General features: G+C 36.5%; 1 protein-coding gene across 1 annotated transcript; it reads left to right on the top strand.

Moving 5' to 3' along the window:
* Positions 1–404: 404 nt before the first annotated feature.
* On the top strand, positions 405–21,906 carry opn4b (opsin 4b). The gene is made up of 11 exons (XM_056771432.1): positions 405–548; positions 6,860–7,002; positions 7,677–7,810; positions 11,558–11,761; positions 11,832–12,003; positions 12,308–12,472; positions 15,116–15,223; positions 18,969–19,155; positions 19,286–19,498; positions 21,035–21,100; positions 21,522–21,906. The coding sequence occupies exons 1-11, from the start codon at positions 405–407 to the stop codon at positions 21,705–21,707; spliced, it is 1,722 nt and encodes a 573-aa protein (XP_056627410.1). The 3' UTR covers positions 21,708–21,906.
* The last annotated feature ends 321 nt before the right edge of the window (positions 21,907–22,227 follow it).

Below are 22,227 nucleotides of genomic sequence, written 5' to 3' on the forward strand. Positions count from 1 at the left end.
TGCTATAGCTGCGAATAGACCTGGATGTGTGTTTAGACAAAGCTGAGAGTGTTAAGCGAGCGTCTGCGGTTTCTTCACGTTGAAATCAATGTCCTATTGGCACATATAAGCACGCGCACGTGGGTGATGCTGAGGGTGATTATGCAGGACTTAACACAGGGATGTTGAGTTGCGTATGGGATGTTGGAGGCATCGCACACATAACATCCCTGCAGGCTCATTAGTTTCATTGACAAACTCATCTCTCACGAGTTGACCACTCAGTTCTGGTTTGCAGACAGACATGCAGAGTACTGGTAGACATCTGCAAGACTGAGTCTAATGCTGTTTTTCAGTTCTAAGAGAAGTCTCTCGGCATCCCCACTCTGAGCTCCTCTCTTTCTGCGTGCGCCGTGCCTGCTGAGATGAACACTTCGCGCTCAGTCAGCATGGGAATCATCACTCAAGTCCCTAACGGTACCGCGGGAAGCGCGGAGACGCTCGATCCGTGGAATTACAGCGCGGTGAGCGCGTATAAGCTGATGGATCTGCCGGCGCACGCCACTACGGTAAGACGATGCCATTTGTAATTAAAAATGTGTGTCAATGGATGCGCGTGGATTCTGTTAGCGTTTCATGCATCACTGACAGTGCAACCTCATTGCTAATAAAAGTGCGTGTCAGACCTATGACAGGTGTAGGGTAACCACACACATTAACAATAAAAAGTTACCGTGCTTTTGAAGAGCTTGCGTAAATGGCGCAAAGTGGCGTGTGGATTTTGTGAAGCTCAATCATTAAAGAGCAATTAAGGGTAGTTACTGACGTCTATGAACATGCAATAATTGTCTATTAAAGAGATCTCATGAATAGATATTCTTTGTAAAATATACTCGCTATTCAGATTGGCATTAACATGATCGCGCGTGCTAAAGAATCTGATTTACAATTCTTCTTTTGTGTCTTTTTTTATGTGAGTATAGTGCAATGCTTAAAAAGAACATAATACGGTAAACCACAGGTCGTTTTTTGATGTTCGGGGAATGTTTGCCACAATATGAATAATGTTTAGATGCGAATAATTTTAAATTCTTTAAAACTTTAGAAAAACTTTCTCTCGCATTGTAGGAATTCGCCTTAGGAAAGAAGTAATCAAATACACTTTCTATTACGAAAACATAATAGTACAATAATGGAATAATAACAGAAGTTAACAGATGTTTAAATAGCATCAAAGTTTTTATGCTGAATTAATGTCGTTGTTCTCTGGAATGTTAAATAAGATTTAGGCCAATAGTTATTCCAAGATAGTGTCCATTCGTTTTCAAAAATAAATGTAGCTTATAAAACACGACATGTTTGAGAATATGTAATGTGTTTCTGACGTTTTAGACAGTTATTTCGCTTTTTTAGTTTTACTTGCACTAATGTTTTTTGGTGAAAATGCATGATGTAGAGTGAACACTAAATGATGTTGTTTGCTGTCTTTGTGACAGTATGCAGGAATGCTGTAGTTGCTTTTTAACTCTGCTCAGTGTCACCCCAGACATACTCCACCTGACGTTTACACATCTATAGTTACTCAACAAATAGCTTACCAGACATGTCGGAAAGCAGACAATACGAAGTTGTATTTATGTTAGTTTTCAAACCAAGCAATATGTGTGATTTTATAACGTCATATCACATGTAATTCATTTCTAAAGAGTTAAGGTATTGCTGCATATTTCCTGTTTGGTAACAAATTAGACATACAGAAAAAAGATGTTTTTTTTGTATGAATTAAAGGCCTCTAACTTTACAAAAATGTCATGCAGCTCAATCTACTGTAACTATTAACTAAAGCCAGCAGCTAAGCAACTCAGAAAAAAACAGATGAGCTGAATACGGTTAAATAACCAGGCTTTAGGATGAGAGTAATCCACACAAATACTGTCATTAAGATTATATAGGTTATAACGTTTAACAACAGATGGGGGCCCTATTCCTCTCATAAGCGTACTTGTATTGCTCAGATATACATTCATTTGGTGGGATTGAAAGTATCCGAACAGAATGTGTGTAGGCCTTTAATTATGATACATAAATGCGAATCACATATCAGAGACAGGAAGAAATATAACATCAATGTATGATAAATGTACAGTGTGTATACACACAGTAGCCTACAGTTCCACATTTGAGAATTATTACACCTTTTGTTCACAATATTAAATTGCTTTTTTGTGCATCTAAATATTTTCACTCAATTGTATGTGCATATGTATTTTAGTGAGCTGAATTGATCGCCAATTTATCACAATTTATTATTTTATTTACCCTATTAACACTTTCATAGAAAAGGAAGGTGACATGTCATGGTTGTAGACTACGAGATTAGTCATACAGGTCTGTAATTGTCAGTTAAACACTCATTGTTTGTCCGCAGCTAATATTTGACTTCCCTCCCCGATCAATCTGTATAGTGATGCATGGGTGTCATGGAGCTACTTTCTTCAGGGGATCCAGTAGCTAGATAACAAAATAATCATCATTTATTTATCAAATAAAGCTTTTTTAAAATTAAGTAAATAAATAAATAAATAAATAAATAAGAAGTTAAAAATATTCTTCAGTGCAGAAGGGTGAGATAAAATATTTGTCTTTTGCAATGTGGTTTCCTAGATAGGGTTAAGTGAAATGAATACCAAAAATAGCTTCATGTTGCCTGAAATCACCCTGCATTGAAATCCAAGATTAAAGTTGTGTGCATGTTATAATGTCCTTAAAATTTGGTTGTCTTATCGACAGAATAACCGCCTACCTATAGGACTTATGTGCTCAAACTGGGTCAGGGTTTGTAAAGAAATGGCATAATGGAGGTTTAAGAGTTTCTGGTTAATTCATAAGACAGCCATGACCCTGTTTGGCTTTGATGAAGATCTTTTATTTTGGATTTTGTTAGCTAGATAAAATGTAATAAGCATTTCTAACACACTTTCTTCTATTTTTCGGGCAGGGAAAATATATTTATAAAAGGTTTAATAAACTCCGGTTATGAGGGTTTGCAATAATTTTAGTTTTTTTCTTACTCCCTTACAGTATCAATATTTGCAGTAGTTTATGGACTTCATGTACACACTTCATGGCTAAAAATGTGTGGATGCCCCCTTTTATTCTGGGCCCCATAATTCCACCTCCCTATTCAAGAGACAGTTCACCCCAAAATGAAATTTCTGTCATTAATTACTCAAGTTGTTTCAAACCTGTACACATTTAATTGTTACACTGATCACAAAATAATATATTTGGAAGAATGTTAGTATACGAACTGTTATGGGGCACCATTGACTTCTATAGTAGGAAACATAACTACCATGGTTGTCAATGTTGACCCAGCAGAATTTGATTTCCTACATTATTCTAAATATCTTCTTTTGTGTTCATGAGAACAAATACATGTATACAGATTAAAAACAACACAAGGTTGAGTAAATGATGATAGAATTTTCTTTTTTGAGTGAACTATCCATTTAACGCCAATGATTTCAAAAATAAAATGTATGAGCCAGTATGGGTGTGGTGTTTAGGGGTCTATACTTTTGGCAACGTCGTATTCATGTATGCATCTGTAAGTATTTACACATAAGGATAAAAGTGGGAATTAAAAGGAAAGAGAGAGAGTCCCTCTGACGTTTATGTCCGTCAAGGCTGCCAGAAAGTAGTATTCCTCTATATTCTCTATATTTGAATTGATAATTCGCATTATGGGTGGTCTTTAATGGTCGTGATGTTTCCCATCTGTCTTTGGTAAGCTGAAGTGACATGCCTCGAAGGGACGTTCAGCTAGGATCAGATCTGCTCTCTCTGCACACCATTCAATCCCATGAATAGAATGAGAGAGAATCCAAGACTGTGAAGATATAAAAGACAGCAAACAATTTACAATCCTATTTTAGCTTACCCTGACTTTCTGTTTGTGTAAAAATGGAATAAATATCCACAGTAATCTTCTGTGAATGGTGGACGTGCTTGACTCTTAACAGAAGCATCTATGATCTTCTTCAATAGCTCTCACAGCAGGATGATTTCTTCTTGGTATTTCTGTTGCAATATCACCTGTCAACAGACATAAGTCAGCAAGAATTTGTGACGTTTGACAGCCTTGGCTTGATTTATAATGTCACCTTCCCTCAAGGAAGTTCCTGCAGGAAATGGCAAAGGGTCTGAGGATTTGTTGGAAATGAGAGTAGTTAATCTCCTCAGTGAATCGACTGTCCTTTATCACAGACTCTGACTGAGAAGTTTGAGGGTGTGAACTCCTCAGAGATTATGTTCTTCACAGAGCTGGAAGCTGTCTGCTGACTCAGAAATCAGAAACGATTGTGTTTTGCCCTTTAACTAGACTTTTACTGTTTCTATTAACAAATAAGCAAAAACGTTACAAATTCTTGTTCTTTGTCATCCACCGTGCTTCGAAAAGGAGTGGTGGAGTGAGCCCTTGGTTGAAATTCGCAACCTCGCCACTAGACACCGCTGATAATAATTCTAATATTTAATAATAATTTCAGGAATATGGAACAAAGAAATTGAAAAAACACTGTACTTAAAAGATTAAATGACTAATAATAATGATATGTGGCCAAAATTAAAATCACAAAATATAGGGGACAGCAGTAATATAAGTTATAAATGAATACCCCAGTGTTTCTATTGTACGTTGTTGGATTTTATGTTTTTTATGTTTCATGTTTCAAGCTCCGTGTCCATTGTCTACCATTACACCGATGGATTATTTGCTCTTTTGGATAGATTAAACTTTGAAGCTTTCGAGCTTTAGAAACTTGTTCTGCATGGATAACTGCCGCCCATCAAGAAGCATCATTTCCATCTAATGCCATAAACTAATGGTACAAATAAGCTCCTTGTGTTCTGGTGAAGTGCCATTTCCTCTATATTATCCATCTCTGCCTCTATTTTTATCCCGGCCTGATTGTCTAAGTGATTGTGACATTTTAAGAAGACTTTTCGCCAAACAATCATCTTTCCAAGAAGCAGAATTTTCTTCTGCACTGTCTTCCAAAGCCCTCGTCGATAGACCTTACAGACAAGCATTGTATTAGCACTGACAGATGAGGATTTAACCAAATATCAGCGCTGTCTCTCTAGATTAGGGAAAATGAGAACTGAGAGCCACACAATATCGTCTGCTCTGTTACTGGACATTTGTTCCAGAGTGTTGGAATATTATTCCATACTGTAATTGGTTTATTAGAGGCTTAGATAAATGTTTATTTGATGTCAAAAACCAAACGCTCATTGCATCGTGTTACACAGGGTGCAAGTTTTTTCAATTTCATTAGAAAAGTTTCCTGCTGAACTTTCCAGAAATACTTTTCTGACCATTTAGCAACTAAGTATTTCTATGGCACTATTCACTACCAGAGGTGGGTAGAGAAGCCAAAATCTTTAATCAAATAAAAGTACAAGTGACTAGAGAAATTGTTACTCAAGTAAACAAAAGTAAAAGTCACTCATTTAAAAAATACTCGAGTTAAAGTAAAAAAGTATTTTAATGAAAAAACTAATCAAGTAGATAGTTACTTTGTATCTGATTATATAGGCCTACATACATAAAATGTATATTAACGCCAATATTTTAATATTATATCAATATTATTTTCATAATATACACACAGAGACTAAAGAACAGACAAGCATTTCTCTCAATTTCATCTTGTCCCAATGACAATGAAGCCTAGACAACTACAACTTATTTAGAATAATATAGACCTTGTCAAAATAAAGTTGTCATGATTCCGCTATCATGTCATGTCTATTCTTGGTCTTGGGGCGTTGTAGCACTACACAGTTTGAATTTTTGGGACCATTTAGTTATACTGTATGCAGCCCATTTTGGGATATGGAAATATGCAATTGAGTTGATCTTAGTATGTTGATGACAAAATATAAATGGCCAGGACCCATTTCCTGAGCCCTGCACTCAAGGGAAAGTGAAGGTGGTAGATGCTTTACCTGCTTGTTCTGTGTCATCTTTGAAACGAAAATATAACTTCAAACATTAAGTAACCTTTGCCCTGTGGATTATTTATGACGTACTTTAGATTACAATAAGTGGCAGTCAATGGCCCTGTTGTACATCCAGTGGTGATTGGTGCCTTCTCTTCAGAGGAAGCAGTAATCGGAAGCTCAGAAAAATATGAAGCCGTCGTGTGTGTGCCGCGTCTTTTCCATATACGTGTTCGGCACGTAATGTGAACCTATGTGCTTCACGCATCATGTCAAAGACGTGCCTGCTGCAGACGCATTGAAAGGTTTTATGATAAAAGAGACGCTCTCGTTCTGAAGACACTGCGTTAACACTTAACTCTGATTACACATGAGACTAAGGGAGTAGCCTATAAAGCAAATACAAGGGTCTCTCTAGCATGAATGGATGATAAAGTGACCTATGGTGACGGTGATGGTGCTGAATGTATTGTACTAATTGTCTCCTCTTGAGGACTGACATTTATGAGTCTGACACAAGGAATGCCCTTTCTTGTCATTCTAAAAGCTTTCATAAGTTCTCGCTTCCACACATCGATGCAATTGAAGACAGTAGCAGAGTCCCTATTATCTACTGTCTCCAAAAGCAGGGCTACACATTTATTTCCAAGATGAATATTTCTGTCTCAGTGCTACCTAAGCCGGTTTATATTTATTACTAAAGATTTTAGAGTCCAGAGATTTAAAAGTGAATTGTACAATAAATGGTCCCCTGGTAAATGGTGATGTATATAACTAAGCCATTTAATAACATCTTCATACCTCATGAATGTAGTTTTAAATAAAACATATTTTCCTTCAATCCCCAGCGATTTTTTCTTACTGCCTACAGGTGGCAATGGTGCAGGATACTCGTCACTCGTTTCCAACCGTGGATGTGCCAGACCATGCCCATTACACCATTGGCTCTGTCATTCTGGCAGTAGGAATCACAGGCATGGTGGGCAACTTCTTGGTCATGTATGCTTTCTGCAAGTAAGTCTAGTGTAATGAGTTGATGATTCCAAGAATCAGAGAGGATGGATCTATGTGCAGCATCAAAGTAATTGAATAAATGCATAAAAGGCATAACCTACAAACGAGAACCATGAGGAGAACCAAAACACAACTTAAATGCATACAACAACCGACCAAAGACAATGGCGAAACATAGGGATATACTTTATATATAGACAGTTATTCATTGATTTATTGCCACTTTCCCTATGGCAACAGATGATATGGCTGTGGTCAATGATTAAAGTCCATGGTAACTAACAAGGGGGCGGGGCTAGACAGAAGCAACAAAGGAAACACAGAGAGAGGACCATTACTTAGATGCATCCAGTCAGTCTTTATTCATAATCTGAGGTATTGCACACAATTTGAGTGATATAAATTAAGAGTCAAGACGGAGAGCATGACAAGACAAACTGTGAGGTTATCGCTTAAAAAAATATATTTTTGCGCAAATACATGCATAAATTGTACTGCTGTGTTGCTTAAAAGTGAATATGAACATGTTTTCTTTGCAGTATTTGAGATCTGAAAAAATAAAGCGCATCTTTTCTGTTAATTCGACCTGTTTCTCTAGTTCTCCTTCTTTCCCTCCCCCACGTCTGCCTAATTTCTAACCCATGTTATGTGTTTGTTTGAATGTGTTCTTGCAGGAGTAGGAGTCTGAGGACACCTGCCAACATGTTTATCATTAACCTGGCTGTCACCGATTTTCTGATGTGTGTCACTCAGACGCCAACCTTCTTCACCACCAGCATGCACAAGCGGTGGATCTTCGGCGAGAAAGGTAATCCAGCTGTCAGCTGATCAACCATGGGTGTCTGATCAAACCTCTTCTCCTTTCATCTTTTTAATGGTTCGGCTCCAGGCCTTCAGATGCTCATTCAGATGGTTTGAAAGAATGTGAAGTCGGGGAGACTTAGAATGCTGGAAGTTGAAGCTGATCATGATCTAAAACGATAACCTGGTAGGATTGTGTAAATTGACACATTTCTCAATTTTTAAAGAAAGGTTATAATGCAAATATAATATAGTACAGATCTCTTAAAGATCTTTCAGCAGTCCCTAGAAATGCATAACATTTCATGCTTGTGAATATGGGATATGTTGCATTTGCATCATGGCCTAACATTATAGACTTTAAATAATCGAATAGGAACTCTTTCAGGTTACTCAAGGGTTCTTGGATCATTGATGGACATTTGTTTAGAACCTTTTAAGCACTTACAGTCTGTTCTTTGAAGTGAAGTAGTTTCTGCATGCTTGATGAAGTAGAAGGAACTCGTATAAGATCTCTCTCGAGGTTTCTCGACGGCATGTAAGAGGTCTACTTTAGTTTCTCTCGGGCTGACTTTGATAAGCATCACTGTGCTGTGGGGCAACATTCTGAGCCTGTGTCACAGAAATGAGACATCGGATCCTACTTGCAGAAGGAAATACAGATTTTCAAGACACGCACATTCAAAATCTTGATGAGATAAGGCTTATTCACAATGATGCCAATAAACTCCTTTATCCTATTATTACACAGCTCATTGGAATGCTTGATTCTGATTGGCCGGTCACAACATTTGCAGGTTTGTTATTCCCAGGTATTAACCTCTCAAAACTAATCACGCACGGTAGCCCGGATGCAGCAAAGCACACTGTCGGGGCTTATTTCTGCGATAACAACTGACTGCCTGTACATTATCCCTTACATAACAGTGTTTGTTGCAATTTGTCAGATCTTATCAAATGTTTTATAAACTGAGCTTCTGGGTATGCTTTGGACTTAAACATAATTTGATATTTGAACCCAAGTAACCTGCAATTTTACGTTCAGACAGAGATGGAATTAATGAGGCAAAAGTTACAGATAGCAGCTTTGTATATGGCTTCAAACATGTTCTCTGTAAAAACGATAGATGCAGGATAGAAAATATTAGTAGCTCAGTATAAAAGCAATGGAAGACATTGAGACTTCAATACTCAGATTAAAAAACAAATGTTTGTGTCAATCTTAAATTATACGATGTCTTTGACAAGCTTGGGACATCTGCCCATGGTGTTGCTGCAGATTAATAAGTAGAACGTATGAGGATATACAGATATACAGTCAGTGTCTCGATGTTAAACTTTGGTTTAGAATTATTAGGTGATTTGCAACAACTCAGAGATTTTTTGTACTGCTTAAAGCATTGATTCTATACTACAGGATGCATACCAGTGATACTTAAAGAGACCCCTGGTGCTATTTACGTGACGCGACAGAAAAAAAAGTGTAAGTTCAATTCAAAAGCAATTGTACTGACAGGTACCCCCACCTTACTTGCGTATACATTTGGGCGGACTTAGTCAAATCATACCATGAACTGACATAGATATGTGAGGGTGTGGTTGCACGAGGCGTTTCAGGCAGGTTTGGATGAGCATTCGCTTTTAGATAGAATGCATCTTTAGTTCCAACACTTACATTTTTGCAATTTTACATGTCTAAAACATGCATTGGCAACTTACAACACACCAAAGACACAGAAAAACACATATTCACGGCTTATGATCCCTTTAAGTATACCAATATTAATCTGTTAAATATTCTTTCTACATGGTCTGTCTTTGATATAGGTTTGTAGCCTTTCTGCAAGTCCTCACAAAGATAATAAATCCCCCATAAAAGTAATTTACAGAACCCTGTTTTCTGTCATGAAAAACGTGTTATTTAGTTTTAAAACAGCTTTTGAATAAAAAAAGTGTTTGCATTATTATAATACATTAGAATTTGAGGACGAGGTGTAAAGATAAAGATTCACAGATCTACTATTAATTTCAATGTTTATTTGTGTGATTTCTCTATGACAGTCATTTGGTTAAAGGTGGTACCTGATCTGAAAAGTTTGAGAACCACAGGTTTAGAGGTTTGTCTCTTTTATAGTAACATTGTCTAAGGGCATGTTCACACGATGAAACACTAAAAAGTTTTTCCTTTGCGTTTTTGAAAAGTTTCTCATACACATGACAGCTTTATCAAAACGGTCTGCATTTACACGGATCCAGGAAAACTGATAAAAACGCTGTAGTATGCACACCAGGCCAGTGGACAGCGATGTTATTGTGTTAAGAAACTGGACGTGCCTTGGCACATACACATTTTGTTTTATACCGTTTGTCGACATGTGTGTTTATAGTCTGGTAAATAGTGTGCCTCCACTGGTCTTATTGGTGCAGCAAATCCGCATTTTGCTGTGGAAACGTTAACACATAGTCGAGCAGAGAGAGCTCACAGTACAGGAAGCCGCCATATTGTTTTGGCTATACTCGCGCGACGGCATCTTTTTCAGAAAGTTGCGTCTTCCAGTTTACATGGAAACGAAAAAAGTTGCACTTCGAGACATGTTTGCGTTTTCAGTCCCCCAAAATGCCATTTCCATTTAAACGAACGGCTAAAACACATAAATGTTTTCAGTTGAAAATGGCGTCGTTTAAACGGCCCCTCAGATATTTTTGTTAAAATTGTTCAGGAGACACAAATGAGATCAATGTTAAAATACTTGAAGATTATAAAGCTGTAATACGATTGCAGATTGTACATGTAATAATCTAGATTTGGGTCAAATTGATGAGAAATAATTGCGTTCAAATTGACCTTTTGAATAATATTGACTTTTGATTGCAGACTTGACAAATCTGAGCTCAGTTTATAAACGTTTTGGGACAACAGAGACATTTGTTACACTTCTGGGTCTTCTTAAAAGGATAGTTCACCCAAAAACGAAACTTCTGTCATAATTTTCACCCTCAATTTGTTCCAAACCTGTATACATTTCTTTTTTATGTTTAACACAAAAGCAGATCCTTTAAAAACATTGGGAAAGAAAACAGTTCTGTGGCACCATTGACCACTATAGTAGTTTTTTTACTTTGACTGTATCAGTCAATAGTGCCCCAGAACTCTTCGTAAATATTTGTTTTGAGTTGAGCAGAACAACAAAAGTTTTCTTCGTACAACATAAACAACGTGAAGCTGAAATTTTGACTGAATTTGACTGAATTTTCTATTTGCTTTCCATTTCTTCTCATTGATGCCTATGAGAAATGATTAAGGGATCTCACCTGGGATTTCTTTAATGGGTAGTAAACTGTCCTCCAGTTCCAAGAAGACACAATGTAGCAAAGAAAACATGGTAAAATATTCCCACTTTGACCCGCCTATAAAGATTTGGTTCTGTGTAAATAAACTTCTACAATCGTCCTCACCTTTTTATTATCATGACGGAGGATTGTATAGTTTTATTCTTTTAATCATCATTTCATATCAGATTTAATTGTTTCATATTTAAGAGATGAAACTGTTTAAAATCATATTCAAGCAATTGTGTACTTCTGTATAAATGCATGTCTGCTATGCAGCATTCAACCGTGTGTTAATGCACCTTATTCTAATATAAAGTATAAAGCTCTTCAGACGAACCTGTGACTTTTTCTGTTTAAAGGCGTCGGTATTTCTTCACAAGGTGAAACGTTTCTTTTCATCAATGTCTTGTTCTTTCCACAGGCTGTGAGTTATATGCATTCTGTGGTGCTCTGTTTGGCATCTGCTCGATGATCACACTCATGATTATTGCAGTGGATCGATATATTGTGATCACTCGCCCTCTGGCTTCCATTGGTGTTATGTCACGCAAACGCGCCCTGGTCATACTCGCCGCTGCGTGGCTTTACTCAATGTGCTGGAGTCTGCCTCCTTTCTTCGGATGGAGTGAGTGAAGCACCCACATACTCGCACGCACAAACAGCAACCCGTAATTGAACGTCATCTTCTCGTTCAGGTGCATATGTTCCTGAAGGTCTGCTGACTTCATGTTCGTGGGACTACATGACCTTCAGTCCATCTGTACGTGCCTACACCATGCTGCTCTTTACCTTTGTGTTCTTCATTCCCCTCTTTGTCATCATGTACTGCTACTTCTTCATCTTCCGGGCCATCCGTGATACCAACAGGTAACTCTAAGATTTATGGGCCGTTACATGGATAGCTCTTAATAATTGTTTTTTATTTTAAGTTCACTGAACAGTCTTACAATAATTACTCCTAAAGATTTTTTCTGAGGAGCTTTGTTGAATCTGGAAAGAGGAAACACGGAGGATATTGGGATGTTTTCTGTATAGGAAATTATGTCAGTGTTAAAAAAGATATTGATTTTAGATTGTAAAGGACACTGTCAAAACAGCACCAAAGACAAAGAGCAATCAACTCTTTGTGAACCAACTGATGCATTTGTTTTCCGTGTGATGGGAATTACAGAGCAGTGGGAAAAATCAATGGAGAAGTAGGATTCAAAGACTCGATCAAGAAATTCCACCGGATGAAGAATGAATGGAAGATGGCAAAGATAGCACTTATAGTCATCATGCTGTATGTCATCTCCTGGTCTCCTTACTCCTGTGTTGCACTCACGGCTTTTGCAGGGTGAGAATGAACACTTGAATGAACACAATTGACATTTGTGTTAGTGTTGTGATACAGAGATAGAAACTTTGATAATCAATTAATTTAACATATTCAGATTCCAGTGTCTTTTATGTTCTTTATAACCGTTATGTATTATGTTTGTTTGTTGGATGTATTTACTGCTTTTCTGTTATATGGGACCAGGAACAACAAAACCAGTACATTTTTTGAAATTGAGATTTTAAAATTGCATGAAAGCTGAATAAATAAGCTTTCAATTGATTTATGGTTTGTTAGGATAGGACAATGTTTGGCTGAGATTCAACTATCTGAAAATCTGGAATCTGAGGGAGCAAAAATTTTACATATTGAGAAAATGGCCTTTAAAGTTGTCCAAATGAAGTCCTTAGCTTAAAATAATACTCACAAAAATTAAGTTTTGATATATTAACTTTAGGAAATTTACAAAATATCTTCATGGAACATAGAATGATTTTGACCAATACAAAGTATAATATTCCTGTGCTTCTTCAGACTGGTTTTGTGTTCCAGGCTCACATATTAGGAAATATCGAAGGCAACTCAACATAACTAGAAATTCAAGTCAGAAATAAGTTCAATAGATCAAAGATCATTGATAACAGCATCCAATTATCTCAACCTGTTTTAAGTTTTAAGATAGGGCGAAGTTCTGTGTATGCTTCACCCTTTTGATAACTGAAAAGGAATAATGACAAAACTAAAAAACTAATCTTTCTATTTAAGTATAACAAATGTAAAAATATATTCCAATGCGATTTCTTATTTTCATTACATTATTAAAGTATTTCCTTTTCTAGCTTAACTATACAATCATTTAATTGTTTGAAATGATAAGGTGAACAGGTGCTTTGGTTTAAAAAAAACTTTCATGAGCTTTTAGGGTACGGTTAAGATAATACCACAATTAAAATGCTAATTTTAAAAGCCTAAAATAATCAATATAATCACAAGCAATGGGTAAGTGTACCTATTTGCAAGATGATAGCTTCTATTTTTGACAAATATGCATTTAAATGAAAACAGAAAACACGCATGCTTTGATGTTTTTTCATTTTTTGGGATGTTCAATGGGGTGAGAATGTGCTGTTTTTTCTGTGACTGGGTCACTCACAGCTCGAGGTTGCCTGGTTTTGTGTGGCAGGCTCCAGGCCGGTTTGTGGGGGCTGAAGACCACTGGTCCTGCCTCTGACAGATATATGAAATTGAAAAAAGGCCAAAGACCATTTACATATAAACAGTATTCTATAATTGCTCCGCAAAAAATATCAGTATATTATATCTACATTCGTTTTTTAAATTAACACATTAATGTAACTTGAACAAAGTTTTAAAGACTGAAGTCAGATTAATTTTGTTTGAATTTAAATGAATTACACGAGTAATAATAAGACTATAGCAGTGATCTCTTTCCAAAACAGTTTTTTTTACTTCCTTCGATTCTGCTTTTCAAGGTTAAACTTCATTTCTAAATCGGAAAGTTCCTCTTTTTGACCGAATAATGTTTCTCCGTGTTGCAAAATCTAGGGGCGAGGCATCTACACTGTGAATTTATAGGGGCGTGATGTGTAAATTACGACCTATTTCAATCGCCGCATTTATCTAGCTACGATCCTTCGTACAATGAGATTGGCAGCATACAAATGTTTGATGAATAACACATAAACCAAGTCATAAGATGATTTTTGCGCACGGATCTGTTCTCATTTCTATGTTAGTTTGATAAATGAGGCCCATAGAGAGTCGAGACGACAGAAGTTAAACATGTCACGTGATTCAAGGAGCCTTTAGCCAGTGCTGTGAAAAAACTGTTCCATTGGAGTCAACGGAGTTGATGCAATTATCTCTCTCTTAATGACTTTGGTGGTGGTAATGTTGATATCGAGCAACCGTAGTGTAGTCTGTTTATAGCCTCATGTTAGCTTTTTACTTTTGGCGATTGTATTGAGGCTTCTAAAGTAACAAATGTCATGTTAATTTGTAAAGTTTGCACAAAAAATGTGTAAACATCAGAGACCTCATTTTTAATTGGAAAAATGGGCCTTTCGGTCGAGGGAACTACTGCAGCGCTAAGTTCTGGTTTGGCCTAAAAACACGTCATCTCTGCGGTACTCAAAAAAGCTTAACTGAAAAAAAAATTACAGAATTTTACGCATCATTTAAATATGGTAAGAAAATGTCAAATTGCAGAAAAGAAAAGAAAGCACATTTTCAAGAACAACATGAAAATCATTTTACGTTCACATGTTACAGTATTGTACTGGCACTCCAGCTGCTCTAAAATTACAGTTGTTTTTACAGTGTATACTGATATAAAATAATCAAAGATTCAAAATTGGCTTCTTTAAAGTATAATTTGTGAAGATTCTTACAGTCCTGATGTACAAAGCATCCATTCACCCCTATAGACAGAAACATGTAACAGTCTTTAAAACAAATGCGCTTCGCTTTTTAAGACTTCTTTTGACAATTTAATGATCCCTTTTTTGTGCATGCTGTTATGTTTTAACTCATGTACTTGCATCTTTGTAATCTAATGAAGTTTGTGCTGATGTGTTGTCATGCCAGGTTAAGTGATACAAAGAGGTGTCTAATATCTACGTGCTCCTACTTTTTCCAAAGCTACGCTGACATGCTCACGCCGTACATGAACTCTGTACCTGCCGTGATCGCCAAAGCATCCGCCATCCACAACCCCATTATCTACGCCATCACTCACCCAAAATACAGGTATGCAGGGGCTGGTGTTCATTTCACAGAATGATTGGGGTCTGCAAGCTCTTATTGTTGAGTGGTGAGCACAAGTTGTCTTGTATGTTGGGCAAAAATTTAAGTGACTTGTATCAGCACTGAAGCAAAACGGCAAATCTGAGTCAATAACCAGGAACTCGTGTTTACTTCAGACTTCCAATACAAAGACTTGTCAAGTGAAATGAGACATGGTTCCTCGAGTAATACATGCTGTGTGCTTCAAGGCCGGGCAGACTCACGGTGATTGGTAGCGGTGTGTGCCGAACACAAAAATACCTTGAGATGACAGAGGTTGACTCTGATCTTCACAAGTCAGGTTGATTTAAGATTGATGTGCTGTGGATTCATTCGGACCCAGTGTCTGAAATAAATGTTTATTAATGGCCAACACTTCAACTAAATATTTTGTCTCTGGGGTCTTTTTTAATAGTTTAAAAACAAATATATCACCTATTATTTGCCCCCATGTTTTAATTATATAGGATATTTTTGTACAGAGTCTTCGTTTTTGACCTTGTGTGGGTCATGTCGGGGAAGGGATGGGATGGGCCACGCAAGATTTCTACCTCATGTTGAAAAACCTAGAGGTCATAATCTGCCCCATCCTTATAGCCTCTATTAAGTGCAACAGCACAAGTAGGCATCATTTATCAGTCATTTATCTTCTCTATTAAAAGTATAAATCTTTAAACACAGACTTGATGAGATCCCACCAAAGATTGTGATTTCATTCTGTCTGCATCTGTACGATTAAATAATTTATATATAAGCATGTTATTTTTTATATATAATGTTAATATAACTTCAAATAAGTGGTTGCCTATTCCTTGACCGTAAGAAAGCAGTTATCCATTATAAATTTTAAAGGAATTGTTAATGAATGGATAATTTACTCACTGTCATGTCATCCAAGATGTCCATGACGTTATGTCTTCAGTCGAAAAGAAATTAAGGTTTATAAGGAGAACATTTTCTCTATAAAATGTACTTCAACAAGAATCAATCACTGCTGGAAAAAAACAGCATATGCTGTTTTGATGCTGGTTTGTGCTAGTTTAACCTGGTCACGTGCTGGTTTAAACTGGTCATATGCTGGTTTAAGCTGGTGAGGAACCAGCACATGACCAGCTAAGGATCAGCACATGAACATCTTAAACCAGCACAAACGATCAATAAAACATACCGAACCCATCATATGCTGTTTATTTCAACAGGGAGGGGCTTAAGTTTCTTTTTCATTGCAGCTTCAAAGGTCTCTACATGATACCTGCCGATGAATAAGGGTATTTAACCACGAATACAAAGCTTATTATATACCTTATTATGTACACTGCAAAAAATGACTTTCTAACTTAGTCTTTTTTTCTTGTTTTCCAGTTAAAATGTCTACAAATTCTTAAATCAAGATACATTTTCTCGATGAGTAAAATGGCCTCAGAAAATAAGTCTTGTTTTTGGGGAAAAATATGAAATTTCAGTGAATTAGTGCTTTAAACAAGCAAAAAAATCTGCCAATGGGGTAAGAAAAATAATCTTGAATTAAGGTTAACCTTTTTCTTAGTCGCTCAATTCTTACCCCATTGGCAGATTTTTTTGCTTGTTTTTAACAAAAATTCTATGAAATTTCATATATTTTTACTAAAAACAAGATTTATTTTCTTAGTTCCGTATGCTCATCAAGAAAATGCTTCTTGATTCAAGAATTTTTAGACATTTTTACTTGAAAACAAGACAAAAAGTCTAAGCAAGAAAGTCATTTTTTGCAGTGTAGTCACGCTGAAAAAGATCAAACGTGATGTATTTCAAAAGATTTAAACATCCTGTATTCCGTCCTTACTATATGCTTAAATGAGCATTTAGTTCGTTTTTCCGAATTGAAAATTAGCAAAGATGAAAGTATACTTATTTATTATATGATTTATTACAAAATTTATCAGCAGAACTTCTGCTTATTTAAGATCTATCACAAAATCCCACATTCAATGTTAACTTCACAAACAGGATTTATTGTTTTTTATTAAATGACCCTAACATAGAAATAATCTACCATGACCTCTGCATGTAGGTACGCTTAACACTGTTCCTGGAAATGACTGAGCCGCATATGTGCAAGTTATGCTTTCCCGACGCAGCTCGTCTTCCTCTGTGTCTTTCCGTGCAGCGACCGGTAGAGAACAGCAGCGCATTCAACTGACTGAAAAAATGTATCTTTTGTCACTGTTACTGACTGCCTGTCAGGGGTAGCAAGGACAGAAGACCCAGCGCAGACAGGATTGGTGAAAAGCAAAGACTTCAATAAATAAACTCAAAATAAAGGAATGATGACACACAGACAATAAACTGACTGGCCTAGACTAAAACAACACTTATACATGACATGAATTTATGTGTTATATTTACAATATATACTCATCATGACTTTCTTTGTTACATAAAGTGTAGATTTATTGAGATGTTTGCAACTGTTATTTTAACGTGTCTAGCATGGTATTTTATCAAAATCGTGTTGTGTAGAGTATATGTATTTTGATCACGTTGGTTATTTTGAAGGCAGTATAAAACCTCTTTTTTATTCCTTCTCTGTAAGTTCTGTTAAAAATCTACCTGTATTTGGTTTTCTGAAAACTGACTTTGCATTGTATCTGCTTTATTTGCAACAATTGCTGATGTAGTCATTAATGGAGACTACATGGGAAGTACTACATTGGTCATAGTTTTGAAAAAAATTGTGCAATACTTTTCAGTAGACGTCCAATAGCCTATAGATATCCCTTTCAAATACACATACATTTTTTTTTACTTTATTTGCCAAAAGGCCATGGCTATCCAAATGTTAAAAGCGGTGGAAACGGCCGATCCTGAAAGGATAATTGTATTTTGAAGAAATGCCTTTCAATACCAAACTGTAGGAGGAGGACGAGGATCAGAAAGATATTTTTAAGTAATAAAGTCAGAAGAACCTTAAGTCTGAGTTTTTTATGTATTTTTTTATTGAGCTTTAAATCTGGCTTTAACCATTAGATCCATCTTTCAGTTTCAAACAATCTCCAAATCAAGCGTTATATCCACCTTTATATAACAGAATATAATATAAAATAAATGTCCAATAAGGGACTTAGAAAAGTTGTTACGAAATGGATTTTCATGTTCGAAAAACACTTTCGGAAACCTATACTAATAGTGGGGGAGTGTATCCTGCACAGAAATACTACGTCATATGTCCAAATTGTTTTTGACAAGCATGAGAAGACAACACGTTTAACATCGTAAAGAAGTCAGAATGCATTAAACACCGTTGCACATCCACTTTAAGTATAATAATATAAAATACAGCTAACTAACAAAATTAAAGCATGATAACATAATAAAAGGTGAATTAAATAAAATTTGAAGTTATCTGTTTTTGCAAATAAACTCTTCATATATACAGCTCATTTGATAAAGTTTTATTTAAACACGTTTGAATGTAAACTTTGAAAACCCCTGATTTAGACAGACCATGGTATAATGAAAAATGATGTAATTAAATACATTTAAACCTTAGACATTTCTATTATCTAATGTTTTTTACCCACATCACAGATTTTATTTTTTCAAAGTGAGGTTTGAAAGATATCTCCTGAGTATTTAAACAATGCATCATTCACAACAAATTGCGCTCTTATTTTCCCATCAATGTTCTAATTCCTCTCTTTATATTCTCATGTCCTTTTCTCATTCTCAGATCTGCGATCGCAAAGTACATACCATGTCTGGGAGTCCTGCTTTGCGTGCCTCATAGAGACCGATTCAGCAGCAGTAGCTTTATGTCAACGCGGCGTTCCACAGTGACCAGCCATTCCTCTGAGACCAGCAACAACCTGCAGCGTGCTGGGAAACCACGCCTGTCATCAGTGTCCGATAGCGAGTCGGTACGAACACAGGCGCTGTTTCATGAGTTGAATTCTTAGCGTTGGCTCGAGGGGGCAATATAGCAAGCATTCGTGTAAACAGAAGTTACAAATAATCACTATAGTGACTGTTGTTGTGTTTGGGTTATAGGGCTGGACAGATACAGAGGTAGACCTCTCCAGCGGAAGTTCCCTTCCTGCTAGTCGTCAGGCGTCGTGTGAGATTCGAAAGGACTTTTCGGACATGAAGCACAGCAGCTCTCTAAGGCTGAAGGTCAAGAACAGAGACTCTGGTATCTACGACAGAACATCATCCCAGAGCCTCAATGAGCCGGGACTAAACCGTACGTGTGCTTACATCAGCGTAAGTGAGAGTCCAGGATCATGTCATTTATCACACGCTGTCCAGCTCATCCGAATGTTCAGGTGATTTATTCAATAAGGAAGCCCACATTCATCTTTAGAGAGGAGACGACTCCATCTCATTTAAAAATGCATGGAAATTTTATTTCATCCATCATATTGGGGAGATAACTCGCTCTCTTGGTATATTTTATGACAAATGGCAAAAAGTTTTGTCACTTCTTTTGACTGCATATTGTTATAGATGTACAATAAAAACATTTTCTTTGATCCTCTCATAGGATTCCAGATAGGACTCAAAAACGAAATTTTCTGAAACTTAACTGCAGTCTACACTTAACTGTGTAGATTACACATCATTTTTGCCTCCAATTTTGGTTCCACAAAGAACCATTTAGTTAAAGGTTCTTTAAAGAAGCATCTATATCTTACCTTTTTATGATCTGAAGAACCTTTATTTGCCACAAGACTTGCAAGAAGGAGAGCATATGAACATTTTGTCAACACGCTTAACAGTACCGTTAGTTTACAAGGCCATACTACTAGGAGGGTTAAAGCTGGAGTAAGCCAGGAGAGAACGAACAACAATATATATTTTTTTAGACAGACAGAGTTATTGGTTAGTCAAATAAATGTGGAACAGGTATGTTTTGAGCTGTCTTTTGAAAGCATGTTAACGGGTTCTTAGCATGTTAACGGTTCTTTATGGAACCATTTAGACAAAAAAAGGTTCTTCTCTGGCATCATGTAAGCACCTGTATTTTTAAGAGTGTAGATAAAAACAGTGCATGTTATTGCCAAGACTTGCCTAACATGCAGACTGTGCATGTTAATGCCTACAGGTTAAGAAAAAATAGACATAGTGATGTAGTTTGGATGTAGTTAGTTATTTATAAACCCCCAAAATGAAATTATACAAGTCTAATAAGTGAAAGTTTGTCCAAACCTAATGCCTTGCCTTATTTAAAAAAAGAGATATTTAAGAATTGAAGAATCAAATCCTAGGGAATGCACAGACATCAGCTCCTATAAACATCAACTATAGCTTGAATGCACTGTGAATCGCTTTAGATGAAAGCCTAATGCTTAAAACTGATGAACCAGTTGAGCAAGCAGAAGATGTGGATGTAATGGTTCGGGTCAGTGAGCGGGGCGTGACTTTAAAGATTGAACCTGAATAAGGGTGTCACATTGAGATTAAGACTGCTTGAATTCTTTGCTTTAATCTGCTGTTTTTAAAGAGATAATCCGGCCAAACAGCGGTTTATCCCAGGTCATCACGCTCTAGATGAACGCCCTTAGTCTGTCCACTTGGTGGCACCTTCTGGTGGAGGGCATGCCACCTTTCTATGCTGGTTTAACTCAACATGGAGAAATAGAAAACTGACCGTGTACTCATATAAACTACATTTTTTCAATTTGACAGGCTAGTTACAAACTTTATTATTGATAATTTATTCATGAAATGCAACTATATCAAAAATTATGTTTAATATTAGGAATTTATTTAAATGTATATACCCGTGCTCTCTTCCAGATGGTGAACGATAGAGATGAGATGTCAGAGTCTGAAGTGAGCCTGTCCAGTTGTCTGTTGTCTTCTGTAAGTGCACACATATTGTCATGATATAAGATTGTCACAACACAAATATTTTTACATAAAAAATAAAAATATTTTCACACTATTTATACTTTGTTAATAATTAAATAATGAATCAAATAAATAACCTGTCAAATTCACATTTAATTTTGTAGAGAGAGAAAGAGAGATAGAGGATTTGTAATCGTGGTTTAACAATAGTTGCTGAATAATTAATGATATTATTGTATGTGTGGCATTAACACAATATTAATCAGATTAAACAGATTTTTAATATCAAAGTTATTATGGTGACACCCCTCACTGAAATATCTTTGGATCCTGAACACAATAATGAAGGACATGTGTATGTGCATTTTTTGTCTGCAAATCCTTTTTAATTTCTAAATCTATGTGAGAATGATTTCCTTCTCTTTTTTTTAAGTCCAATGAGGTCTCAGAGAAAGCAGAGAAGAACAGACCGTTATCCCTGATCCCTTCGATCATCGTAACGTCGGAATCCAGTCCCACTCTTCTCTCAGCGGGGCTCATCGGCTGTCCCTCCATACAGCACACAGGTGGTTCAGTGAAGGCAGCATCTGTCACCGTGGAACCTCTGGGGATTGACTGAACAGGAGCTTAACATTACTGCTGACTTAACTACTGTATACTTCAGGACACTATCTGACTTTACAATCATTTTCCTGTTCTTTTTACACAGGGCTGCAACTATGCCACCTGAAATTTAGCCGTATAGTGTTATTATTGTAGGTTTGGCTGGGCTTAAATGGAAATTCAGGCCACTGGATAAACAGGGTGTGTGGTAAAGAAAGAATGTTGGGGAACTTACCTTTCAGTGGTGTGGAGAAGAATCCTCTCAGGGATGAAATCACCCAAAGTGATATTTCTGCAGAGACTTACTTGTCCTGGTCTTAAAGTAATAGTTCATCCCAAAAAAATATTTTTTCATCATTTACTCACTGTCATGTAATTTCTAGCCTATTTGGCTTTCTACCTTGCGCAGAACACAAGATAAGATATAGCACCCATTCACTTGCATTGGTTTTGTGTCGATATCATCGAATTGGATTAGGGACAAGTGCTTTTCCGTTACCAACTTTCTTCAAAATATCTTCTTTTGTGTTCTACAG

Source organism: Triplophysa dalaica, chromosome 17, assembly GCF_015846415.1.
Source record: "Triplophysa dalaica isolate WHDGS20190420 chromosome 17, ASM1584641v1, whole genome shotgun sequence".
Classification (NCBI taxonomy): Eukaryota; Metazoa; Chordata; class Actinopteri; order Cypriniformes; family Nemacheilidae; genus Triplophysa; species Triplophysa dalaica.

Excerpts from the sequence above, each read along its gene's own strand:
- opn4b (XM_056771432.1), top strand. The coding sequence starts at position 405 with ATGAACACTTCGCGCTCAGTCAGCATGGGAATCATCACTCAAGTCCCT. Across the intron at positions 7,811-11,557 it reads GTGGATCTTCGGCGAGAAAG|GCTGTGAGTTATATGCATTC; the intron begins GTAATCCAGCTG and ends TTCTTTCCACAG. Across the intron at positions 21,101-21,521 it reads CCAGTTGTCTGTTGTCTTCT|TCCAATGAGGTCTCAGAGAA; the intron begins GTAAGTGCACAC and ends CTTTTTTTTAAG.